Source organism: Sinocyclocheilus anshuiensis, unplaced genomic scaffold, assembly GCF_001515605.1.
Source record: "Sinocyclocheilus anshuiensis isolate Anshui unplaced genomic scaffold, SAMN03320099.WGS_v1.1 scaffold1746, whole genome shotgun sequence".
NCBI classification, from domain to species: domain Eukaryota; kingdom Metazoa; phylum Chordata; class Actinopteri; order Cypriniformes; family Cyprinidae; genus Sinocyclocheilus; species Sinocyclocheilus anshuiensis.
This window is the reverse complement of record NW_015545562.1, coordinates 1,048,082-1,061,074: the sequence shown is the minus strand read 5'-3', so window position 1 is coordinate 1,061,074 and position 12,993 is coordinate 1,048,082. Positions and strand designations below refer to the sequence as shown.

The window sequence follows — 12,993 nt, the reverse complement described above, 5'->3', positions numbered from 1 at the left end:
ACTTCAATTTTAACGGTTATTTTGGGACAAAAAAAAATTCTCACCGTTGTCTCTATACAAGCGGCCATCTTGCCAACAACATCTCGTTTTGACATCTCGCATGGTTCTGTGTGATTTGGACAACTTCAAGTTACGCCCCCTTCAAGTTATGCCCCTCTCTTGCAGTTCGCAGTCAGACACTCTTGGTTATTTTGGCAGATTTGGCTTCAGTATAAGCTGTTTTAGACTAACATGAAAGTTTTGAGTTCTGAGTTTTGATTTCTCAGTTCATGTCCCCTTTAAAGTTGACTGAATTCTGATTGTCTGTCAATGTTCCCTTTCATGGGAACTTCGAACTGCGTCCACTAGGGGTCGCTATGGGGAACGCCTCGTCATGACCCGTGTCTGAAGCATACATTGAAAAAACACCAACTCGTTGGCCGGCGACAGCCATGACGTCACTACCGGTGCGACTATAGTATAAATAGGCGCCGGGAGCACACATCATTCTCTTCTTCGTCTTCATTGACTGTTTTGTTTGAAGCGTGCATTTCTGTGGTAAGAGCGATCTCTATTTATCTCATTATGGCGAGCACTAGCAAAGCATTTAAGGATGTGTGCATCCATGTTGACGTTGTTTAACATCTGATGACACACACGATCTATGCGTTGTTTTGTTTGGGCAAAGAGCACGCACGCGATGTCTCCGAGGGGGCAATCGGCGTGCACTGCGAGCGTTTTTTCCAAGGAAAAAAGCTCCGCTCTCGTTTGTCTCTCTTTTCGAGGAAAGAGGGGCAGCCATCTGCTTCCCGCGATCCAGGACCCACCGCTGCTGAGGCACGGAAGGGAATGAGCTCGTGGGGATCGCAGGTGGATCTGGCCGATGAGTTTGAAGGGGGGTTTCCCTTTCGTGATCGTCGGCTGTGCACGAGAGTTATTTATTTCATTAACATTGTCTGATTCAGGGGCCATTGCAATAGTTTGAGCAGTGCTCCCCTTTTTTCAAAGGGTTACCTGGAATGAGCAACGTTATGCTCTGAATTCGGAGTTCTCCTCTCACATGAGAAGTTGAGTTCCCAGGAGTCTGGCCCTAACAGGTAAGTATTTCCTAGAGGACGCAGTGTCTCGTTCCCTACTCAGGGAACCATGGTTACATGAGTAACCTGAGACGATTTTCATCAGCTGGAAAAAAATCATTCCGAAACTAAATCCAAGAATGTGATTTTATTATCGTTACAGTTGTGGTGCTAACTTCCCTATTCTCAATTAGAATTATTATTAAAACTTTATAGTTATGGTTACAGTTATAGGTCAAGATTTAAGGACATAAAGATGCATTATCTAGGTTTCCAAGCTTGAATTCTGATGGTTCGTTGCTAGAGGGCGTTGATGTGGTAAACTTATGAAGCAGTGCCTAATATAACGTATTTAATTGTTTGTAGATTACATTTAACAGATTATACTTTATTACAAACATATGTAGGCCTAATTGGTTTGTCAAAAGTGCACCTTTGGGTTGTGTCCACTTTGCATTTACACCGTTTTGACCAGAGTGCTTTAAATGGTGACTCTTTTTGCGAAGCAGCTGGTTGAATTGATTGAGTTTTGAAAAGCTTTTTTTCTCCCATCACTACTTGAAAGTTGCGCCGGTTTTAATTTACCCTGATATACAGTGTTGCCAAGATCGCCGGTGAAAGGAAAATCAGACCGCTGGATGGCGTGATTGACCAATCAGAATGAAGTATTCCAGAGAGCCTTGTTTATCTACTCGCTGACTCCGTCACTTCTCGGCAGTTACCGTAATGAGTCAATCAGTTAATCCAATACAGCTGTCACAGACATGCAGTGTGAAAGCCGTGGGTTGCTGGAGATCTAGTGCTCTCTCAGTATTTTCCCATGAACATAAAGCAAAAGCATAGTATCTCCTTCAGGGAGACATTTTATTCAATCCGACATCTCATCCAAAAAATTACTCAATGCTCTTGAGTGACTCTAAAGTCTGCTTTGACCTAATCACACATGGCAAACAATGAGAAAATCTCTCCTCTTGAATATCACACCATGGACATTTGCATGCTTTCGTTCACTCTTTTAACTGAAAACACAAATATGACACGACTACAAACACGCTCTGCTCCTGCTTTCATGCAAACAGACCTTCTGATGCTCAAAGCGTGATTTTGAGGCTGCATGTGACAGATCTTCATCAGGGAAGAAAAATGAAGTGCGGGAAGTGAAAATGGAGTGCTTTTTTCCCCGAGTGACAGTTCATCAGCAGGCCACCGAGATCTGATTCCATCTGTTTCTGTCACTCTTGATTATTTTTAATTGATTTCATTGAACAAGGAAAATAGTGATTTAACCTCATTAACTTTGTGAGAGGTTTGTTTCCCATTAGTGCCTAAATGAAGTTTTTCCAAGTGAATCGTCATAGACAGGACCCTCAGGACACACTGTCAGTTGCAAAATGATTTACCTATTTAGAGTCAAAATTTGTTTAATGAATGCATGTGTGTTCCTGAATGTGCTTCATTTGCCATTTTTAGTACTGACTTGTTTGTGCTGCTGCAATTATTTTAATTATTAGACCATAGTGCAATTTCAAACAATATGTATCTTTGAAATTATTGTTACCATGCAATAAAGGTTTTGAATTTATATAAAATTCATTCAGCACTTTAATTTAATGTAATTAATTGCATAGAAAATAGGGTGAGAAAATTAATTGTAAAGTCAATTTAATGTTTTTGTCTTAGTCTTGGGGACTTTCAGCAAATATTAATTTACAATGAATTTACATTTTGTGCATTTTTATTATTTTCCCTTCATTTGTTCCATCTCTTCTCACTATATAGTGAAATTGTGGTTAAATAATAAAAATACAATAATAAAACAATTTTAAAAAAATTGATTGACAGCAGTTTTTTTAAACATTTTTCTAGCGTGTTTCTTTTGTTTTTATTTTGATCTATTCTGTTTGATTATGCAAAAGGAAAAACTAGACTGCCCCAAGAAAGCAGCGTTAATTGTGCCATCACTATAGAGATTTTACTAGCAACGGCTTTTAAAGTCTTGCTATGTACATCATACACTAAACATACGGCTCTAACACCACGCCATAAATATGTAACAAATTAAACCAGTTAAGAACGTCACAGGAAAATTGGTGAAGTTAGGCATGCTTTGTATACATATAACTTACACTAAAATAAAGACAGATGCTTTTAGGTTGCCTTCTCTTCGAATTCAGCTGAGCTAAAGCAAAACCACATTTTCAGGATCCTTCGCTGGCTGCATGTCGTTTTAACTCTCCAGTATCTAACAAGGGAAAAAACTAGTTTACCTTCACAAAGTCTCTTGACAGTGTCATGCAAATGTACATAATGGGAACTGCCAGAGGTTGGAAGCTGATTGACGTGTATCCTCCACACTGTACCATGCACTGATGACAGCATGTCTGTCATGGCTGCCAGGGCTGAATAATTAGATGACGTACCACCCACAATTTAAGGAGACCCATATATGAACATTTACCCTACAGAGGACACAATTTTGGATTAAATTCACCATGGATTTGCTAAGGGATGGAAACCTTTCAAGTTGTTTGCATAAATGTTTTATATTCTATAAAATGAATTTAACAAGAAAATAACATGAAAAATTAATCAGCATATCATGCAGTTAGTTACACTGATTGCCATCATTAGTTTTATGTATTAATTTAGTATGACTTATTAACATTTATTAACATTTTTAATCAGCGTGTCTTCTGTTTTTATTTGAATTTTAGTAATTTTGTGTTTTTGACATTTTTAGTAGTTTTTGTTTTTTTGTCCATCTATATAGTTTTAATTCATTTGTATTTCAGTTTTAATTTAGTTATTTTAATATCAAACAGAATGTAATACGAAAATGACTAAATATAAACCATTGTGTCTGACAGTATAGTGTGTCCTGGGAAATATTAGCCATTATGTACTCATATTATTCAGCATTACATTATAGACCACTAGAAATAAAACAACAAGCACAGCTAACATTTGTTAACCTGTTTTGAATTAGTCTGTTCTGTCCTTATTCAAACATATTAGTCCTTAACATAAACTACAACTAAGTATCATCGGCAGAGGAAAACCTGTTGACATACAGACATGTAAGTTTTGAAACTGCATACACAGCTGTTGTTTAGCTCATTTGCTTTGCTGAAGGTTAAACCAAACAAGTGTTTTATTACAGTGGTTATGGTTTTGTTTTGTCCCATACAAGGCCGACTCGACTACGTGAGGATAATTAAATGATTTCAGATGGTAAAAAACAGGAAAGCAAACCCATAATCAACACCGCTGTCTTGCGATGCACAAGCTCACTATGTTTCTGATACATCAAAGAAAGCCTGTGGCCTCTTGTTAAAACTCAACAACATCTCACGCTGCTGTAAACCTTCCACAAAACACACAGGCAGCACTTTCCTCCAACGCAAAATAACTGTAAACGTTTAATTACATTCATAAAGTAGATAGAGGCAGTAAATCACCCATGCGTATGTGTGTGTAATATAACAACAGAACAAATGCATTACAATAACTGTTCTTCGCATTAGGGGGCTGTGGTTGGGTGGAGTGTGCGCATAACAGTGGCATGCTTGTATGGAAGAAGGTGCCTGTGACTGTGCCAGTTTCTCCTGTAGTAAATACATTAAAAATCCCATATAAACTATTCTAGGCCTTGCGGCTGGTGTTGAGTGCATCTTGAGGTGGGGTGAGTGGGCTGCAGGCACAGTGTGGGTGCTGATGGGGGCTCAGGGTGGGCCAATTTCATCTTGCTGATGGGTACACTTCAAGAATTATGACCAGATGTTCATTAATGAACTTTTGGAAGACCACTGGGAGAGATGCAGAACAAATACAAGAACTATGTTGGTCCACAAACAAATAGTGCTAAAACTATATACATCATGGGCTTTTTTGCAGATGAAATGTTAACAAATGCAAGCCAAATATACACACATATATACATATATAGCTAAGAATTGAGTGACTTTCATGGTTCAGTGCGTGCATTTTTCAGAACGGCGTACTTAAAGGGTTAGTTCACCCAAAAATGAAAATTCTGTCATTAATTACTCACCCTCATTTCGTAAGTTCAACCGTAATTTTACGAAGCTAAGAGAATACTTTTGGAAGCAAGCACATGCGTCATGATAATCTCTCCACAATGGTAGCGCGCCACAGCATAAGGGATGAGGAGGAGAAGAATTGTTGAATAAAGTCGTTATTTTTGTTTTCTTTGCACACAAAAAGTATTCTCGTAGCTTCGTAAAATTACGGTTGAACCCCTGATGTCACATGGACTATTTTACCGATGTCCTTGCTACGTTTCTGGACCTTGATTGTGGTAGTCTCCTTGCTGTCTATGGAAGGGTCAGAGAGCTCTCGGATTTTATCAAAAATATCTTAATTTGTGTTCCGAAGATGAACAAAGGTCTTATGGGTTTGGAACGACATGAGGGTGAGTCTCAAATAGATTAATCCTTATACGAATAAGCTAAAAGTGAAGTACAATTCCCAAGCTAATTAGTATGAACTGTTTCTAAACATACAACACAACCAGTGAAGTCTGATTCCCGAGCAAAACTCTGAGTCAGTTCTTTTTAGTGAATCACAAATACATACAAATCAGTTGGAGCAGTTTTTCAATTAATCTGACTCACGTCCTGAACTGCAAGTTAAGAATTTCGTCATGTCCGACTCCATGAACTAAGAATTTGTAAGGCTTGCAAAATTTATTGTAAATTACTTTAATACTGACTATCTTCAAATTCAAAAGAATCAGTAATAGAATCATTGAGGGACCAGAATCAGAAATAGGAATCGAATATAGAACTGTTAAATTCCTTGCGATTACTACTTGTACCAGCAAGATCTGTGCAAAAAATAAATGGCTCATGGTTCATAGCATCTGTTTGAAGTTAAACAAAACAGACATCACTCCAATATACTTAAATGATCACTTTAGAATGTTTTCCATTAACTGTTCAGACCATTTATGCAGATTAGAATCTTAAGATTAATATTGTATAATCTCAAATTAATTTCAAATTGTTTGTTTTCTGAAGTAATTAATTCCCTTTTGTGTAAGGATTCCAAATGTCTTCTTTTGTATTCCATGCAATAACATCATATGGATTTAGAACAACATGAAGGTGAGTAAATTATGACAGAATTTACATTATTTTATTATTTAGGCCAAGATTTGAGCAAATACATTGGAGGGGCTTTCATCTAGAATTTCCTATTAAATAATTGCTAAACTTGTTTAATTTGCTTACACTAACATATGCATCCATTTTCTCTATAAAAATCAGGCCTTTCTCAACTATTTATCTATTTCTGCCTACAAAGCATTGCTGTGGAACTCTCTTTATTGTCTCAAGTTTATTACACAAACTACCCTTGTTTCATCTTGATATTTGTTTTGCTGTATGTCTGAGTTTCTGACAGATGTGTTGTGGGTGGCTGTACAGGAGACTTGCAGTGAAGTCCTGGATCAGAGCCTGGACTGGTCTCTGAGCAAAACTGCTAATTCAAGCGGTTTGGGCACAAATATAGATTCGGGTGGCATGATTCAGGAGACATGCCAAAATCTTCTTGTTCTGGTGACCTCTAATAACTTAAGTCACAAGACACAGGTTAATTATGTCAATCAATGCCACATCATGCCAGTTGGGACAGTGCATAAAAAAATTAGGCGCTGTTCACACAAGAATTTGAATGATAGAAATCGTAAAATCTGTAATTATTGTAACCCATTCACATTAAGTATTATAAGAAATAATTTACATTATTTTAAAATGTTACGTGCATTCATATTGTTTTCTATTAGACATGTAAATCTTTGAGACCAAAATCCTTGTTTTAGACAATATCACATAAATATTAACAACAGCAAATAAGCACTTATAAGATAAATGTGAGATAAAACAACACTAATCCAACTCTCCTGCACTGCTCATTGATTCGAATGTGTCATTTGTCCCAAAACTCACCAATTAATCTTTGGTTGTTTTTCAGCATTATTTACTTGAACTAAAAATATTTTTTACAGCACATGACAAACATTCTAGAAATATCAGAGATGGGTTAAAGGAGAGAAAGTGGTAGAGTTTTATGCTAAACATACAGTGAAAGAGACAGAAAATTATCACTCTGGTCCCCTAAACTCTTTGCAGATTGCCATGACTGGAAACTGAAACTCTGTCTCACAGCATAAACAGAAAGGACCGCTCTGTGACGGACACAAATGTGGGAGAGTCAAAACATGTGGGATCTGAAACCATTACATCTGCCTAAAGTTCAGTCTTTGACAGCTTTGACCCCAGCTAATCATCCCCATATTGACCTCAACCTTCCTTGAGGTCAACCATCAATTGGCTGTTTGTCTTTTTGGCCCGTTCCCTGACTGATTAAGGGAAGTGTGTTTTATTGATGGCTAAAAGTCACAGAGAGGCCATGATGTGCACTTGCTGTTCCTACTTGATTCCTACTTAACTGCCCATAAGTTATACATGGCTGTCAACTGTGTTACCCAGCTAAGAAAAGCATGTTCTAAGAACGTTTTGCTAACGTTTCCATTAAGTTATATAAACATTATATCAGAATGTTCTCTGAATATTTAAAACATCCAGTTTTGTAATGTTTTAAAATGTTTTTTATTGTTATGAAAACATTAAGGGAACATTCCATTTTATAATTTCGCGTTAGTTCTGAATGTTCTCGGAACGCTCTGAAACAACATTTAAAAAATGTTTGATAAAACATCCAACTAAAATCATGTAAAAAATAACGTTTTTGAGAACTTTATTAAATACTTGATAACTATGAACAAATGTTCTTTTAATATTACTGGAAAAAAAACTTTGTTCATAACTTTAATACAACTTAGCCAGTACGTTAGCCAAAGTTCTGAGAATGCTGCCAAAGCTCTTCCTGTTTCCCTTACATGGTTTAAAATGTAAAACTTGATCTAATGTGCAAATTCATCATGCTCACAAAATAAATATCTCTTTATATTGGACTGTGAAGCCGTAGTTTTGTTGAATATATATCTATCTCAGCAAAGAGAAAGCTATTTAATGATATAACACATAATGAATCATTCATTTTTTGATGATTTTTCTCTCTTTCAAATCATTCCATATGATCCATATGTACTTATATTGTGTCTAAAAGAAACTTTATCTGCCTGTTTAATTTTCGATAGGCAAGCAGAACTTGTTAGCAAGGTGTTGGGTGATGTTCCTTGCACAAATGTCTCATTTAGGACATACATGGTCAATATTACTCGTACCAATATTTTTACGTTATTTCAATCCTGCAATAAATGTGTTTTATTAATGGGGAGGACTTGTATCTAATTAAACCATGTTTGTTCTGAGTTCATTCTTGTCTTATATTCAGATGTAGGAGTGATTTCACTTAAGAGTTTCACTCAACACATCTGAATATTAACGAAAAACAAAAGTGCAAGATTTATTCTACCTATAGGCTGTGTATGGCACACAATCTAACACTGCCATCCTTGCTCTGATGTTTGAACGTGTGAACTGCAAATTCAGGCTGCTTGTTCTTTGGGTGATGGTGGATGTTGCTCACAGGCTTTTCTTGTAACTAGGAATATGGTCAGGTCTGGGCCAAAGAATCTTCCATCTTAATTTAACACAAGCTCATGTTCACTCAGCCTGCCATATGGAGCCCACACATCAGTCTGTCTTCTCAAAGTCTCCATTTATCCTTTCCTGAGGTGTTTCTCCTTTAAAGTGCACAAATAATTCCAGATGGATCAAAGATGTGAGTCTGCCTTTAAAAAGCTGCTATGAAGTGGTAGTGATTGTTTGGTTGCCCCGTGTAGGGCAATTAACAGAGTTTGACTTTTTAACAAAATACAGTTGAAGAATGAAATGAAACATGTTTGTCCTCTACGTGTTGACATACAGACCCATATATATAACACACACAGACAGAAAAAAGCACAGAGGGAGCAGAATACAGAAAGTGAGACTAGACAGAATTAAGGGGACTGTTAGCTGCAAGTTTTTATTTTTGGTTTCCTGTCTGCATGGTTATGTCATGGCAACACTGCACCTTGAGGGCAATGGGCCAATCACATCAAATCTGTCAAAGATAGCTGCCAATTTAAATTAATTAATAGGTGATATTTGTAAAGAATCACACTAAGAGACATTTCAAAATGTATATGAGGTATTTAGACTGTCGTGTTTGACATATAAAAGAGACTTAAGAGTGCATTCAGACACAGATATATCAATGCAATGCAATGAATATGAATTAATTTTAAATTAACTTCATATGTGTACACACACATGTATATTTAAATAATTGAAATGTTTTATATTTTGTATAATATTTCATATTGTATGTTAAATATTTTTTACATTCACTTTATTGCATTTTCATAATCCGCATTGAGAGTAATGAACGAATTAGGAGTAATAATATATAGTATAATATAAATATAGTAATAATACAAATGAAATAGTAATAAATAGTATACTATAAATGAAGTAATAATACAAATCATATAGGCTAGTAATAATATTTGTATGTAATGTTTGTATAATGTTTGAAAAAAATATTAAGAGAAAAAATATTTAGTATTTAGTGCATAAAAATTAAAATTTATTTATTTACTCTTTAAACCCTGTCTAAATACTGTATGTTTTTCAATGCACGCACTGTAAAAAAAATTCCGTAAAATTTACGGTAAAAAAAACGGCAGCTGTGGTTGCCTGAATTTTACCGTAAAAAATACTGTACCAACGTTTTAGGTTTTACGGTTTTAACTTAAATTTACAGTTAAATACCGTAATTTTATTAACTGATCAAATGTTAATATACCAGCCTATTGAAGTACTGAAATCTGTTTTGTACATTTGTAATCACTGATAACCACCAAATGCAGGTGGTGATGTATATAGTAGGGGAACTTACCGTTAACCATTTAACAGGTTTTTACTGTAGCATTTTTACAGTCTTTTACCGTTAAATTCACTGTAATTTTTTACAGTGTGTGAAATACTAATACTAATCTATTTCTTTCAGTGTTTGAACTTCTACTTGCCATCACTGGCAGTTCAACACACTTAGGCTACCAAACCACCCAGAAATGGAGGTCATACGCAGAATGCCTCACTGATGCTAATGGTAATAATGGGAAATCAGACATCAGTGTTGCAGCAAAAGTAGCAGACAAGAGTTCACTCATTCAGGACTAATTTGGCAACATGTGCCAGATCCCTCAGATAAGCAGTTGATCCAGAGAAATTACAGAGCCTCTCACAGCCCCACACAGAGAGCCTGAGCTCTGCACTTACTCCTGCCACAATCATGGGTGTTTCTGGCAATAAAACAAAAGTGTAACTTGATACAACTGTTTGACGTTTCTTTTTCTCTGGATTTCATGCTTTTTATCACCAAGCATGCTCTTTCATTAACCTCTGACCTCTCTACCACTAGGAGTGCAGGATTGCTCAGTGAATGTGAAGAGGGTAATTGGAGCAAGAAGAGGGGGATAAACAAAATTAGCGGTTGACTCCAATAGTCTGATGTATTTTTCTTGAAGACTGCTAAAACCAAAAACATTTTTAATACAATATTTCATCACTTTTTATTCTACACAAGCGAGATACATCTATCTATCTATCTATCTATCTAGCTAGCTAGCTAGCTAGCTATTGTAAAGTTCAATCATCTAAAACTATTGCCTGTAAGTATTTTTTTTACTTTATTATCGAAACGTTATATGATTAGGAAAGTTATATAAAATAAAAAGTTATATTTTATTCGCAACATTACACTAATATAATAGCATATAAAATATGTGTCAGAAAAAAAAACAGGCAAATGCCGAGGGCACAAGTGAAGGGGCCTTTCTAGGGTCTTGAACGTGGCAGTCATTATACACAAACATGGCGGCCAGATGAGAAAGTAAAGTTAATTTCCGCGTGTGCATGTTGAAGAATACCATTTAACCCCGCATATATTTGTTTTTGATAAAAACCGATTTGCACTTAGTTGCAAGTAATTTTATAGGCTACTGAGAATGGCTGCGTGGGCTGGATTTTCAGAGGAAGAACTGCGAAGAATGAAACACAACGGCGAAGTCGGTGAGTACGAATGTTGTAACTTTACTTAGAAACGGTTTTCATTCTTGCAGGCTGCCTGTATATGAAATGAAATGCACACATACTGATGCTGATTGTTATTTTGTAAGTTATTAAGTGCGGAAAATGTCTCAAATCATATGTGTCGACTTGCGCACCTAGACGTCGTGTATGGATCCTCTTCTAGATTTTAAGACACAGCCACTAACTCTAATTGTGAATACTGATAAGTCTGCTCTAATGTGCTCTTATCCAGTAAACCAGGCTGTGTCTGTCACATTGGGTCGTGGCCGGAAAGCCGCTCCGACTAACCGGAGCAGACAGCAGCTGCAGCGGGAAAGGGCTCTGCAGCTGGCAGCCAAACAGGAGGACAGCCACTCTCTTCCACCCGACCAACAGCTTACCAAGCCCCCAGACCCGCCTGCTGTCAGTCACCCCGATCCTGTCAAACCACGGGACGAGCCCAAACCGTTGGAGTCGCAACTGGTTGAACATGAAGCAGAACCTGTTAAACATGACCCAGAATCACCTGCAGAGTCTGCACCACCAGCATTCATCAAGGAGCTGGACAAACAGCAAGTGGAATTGTTAGTAAGTCCATTTCCTATGCAAACACCGACTCAGAATACTTTATATTAAATATTAATCATATTTTATATTAAATATATTGTTTTAATTTATATTACTGTACAAGATAATATATTTGTATCATATTTCATCACAAAATGTATTTATTTATTTATATTATTTATGTCCCTTTTTTTTTTGCATTGTGACAAGGGTTGCCATGTTTTTTTTCTGTGGAATTGTACACTTTTTGTATTATTCAAAAAACCTCTAAGGCCTGTTATATATAATGAGTACTGGAATAATGCTAACTCTAAAAGTGTTCAAAAACCCTGGTTATATTAAAGTAATATACATTGAATTTGTAGGAATCAGAGTAGATAACCATATGTTATTTTTGTGTTGTAATCGCTTAAGACTCCACCAAACTTTTCTTATAACAGGCGGGAGAAGAACCGTCTGCAGCAGTTGCAGTGGGAGCAACGGATAATGGAAGAGAAGAATAAAAAAAGAAAAGCTCTCCTTGCAAAAACCATTGCTGAAAAGTAAGAGCAAATGTCTATTTTTAAACAATTATCAAAATCGTTCTGTCTGAAGTATGATAACCTTTTGCATGTATGATAATCCAAAGGTGTTATGTGAAAAGCAGAATGTTGAAAATATAACTTCCTGTTTCCCAGGTCCAAACAGACACAGGCTGAAGCTGTGAAACTGAAGAAGATCCAGAGAGAACTTCAGTTACTGGATGATTCTGTGTCCAGCGACATCGGGATTCTTAGAAAACTGATAGAGCAATCAAGCATGGATTATTCCCTGGCATGGTAAATGTTAATTTCAGGCCCATTTTTACAGTCCATTCTAAGTGTACTTGTTTGTCAAGTTCACAGTAGTTTCGTGTTGAAATTGCTCTCACTTTGTTTTATGTGCCACTTCCTCAGATCTGTCACCCTAAAATAGCAAATCTACAGTAATAGACTAACTTAGTACATCCAGTACATGCGTATAGAAGTCTGTTTGCTCAGGGGTGAAAATACTGCCCTCTGTAGCATTTCTATATTAATTCGGCCAAATTATGAAAGCGACAAATGCATGCACATCTAAATTATTACTTGTAGCAGAACATTATCATCGTTTTTATTCATTTTGTTATTCATTTTTGCTAGTTTTGTTATTCACTTTACTTTTGAACACTTTAACCACTTATATATTGTAAAAAGTATATTTATGTATATTTGTATGTAATGTGCGTGTATGTGCATGCATATATA

The 12,993-nt window shown here is 36.3% G+C and overlaps 1 protein-coding gene across 1 annotated transcript in view; it reads left to right on the top strand.

Moving 5' to 3' along the window:
• The first annotated feature begins 10,926 nt into the window (after positions 1 to 10,926).
• LOC107698333 (RAB6-interacting golgin-like) overlaps positions 10,927 to 12,993 on the top strand; it is a 3,642-nt gene continuing 1,575 nt past the window's right edge. The window contains exons 1-4 of the mRNA XM_016499292.1: positions 10,927 to 11,161; positions 11,415 to 11,745; positions 12,169 to 12,270; positions 12,406 to 12,546. Coding sequence (XP_016354778.1) covers positions 11,098 to 11,161; positions 11,415 to 11,745; positions 12,169 to 12,270; positions 12,406 to 12,546 — 638 coding nt within the window. The 5' untranslated portion in view covers positions 10,927 to 11,097. The remainder of the gene's footprint in view (positions 11,162 to 11,414; positions 11,746 to 12,168; positions 12,271 to 12,405; positions 12,547 to 12,993) is intronic.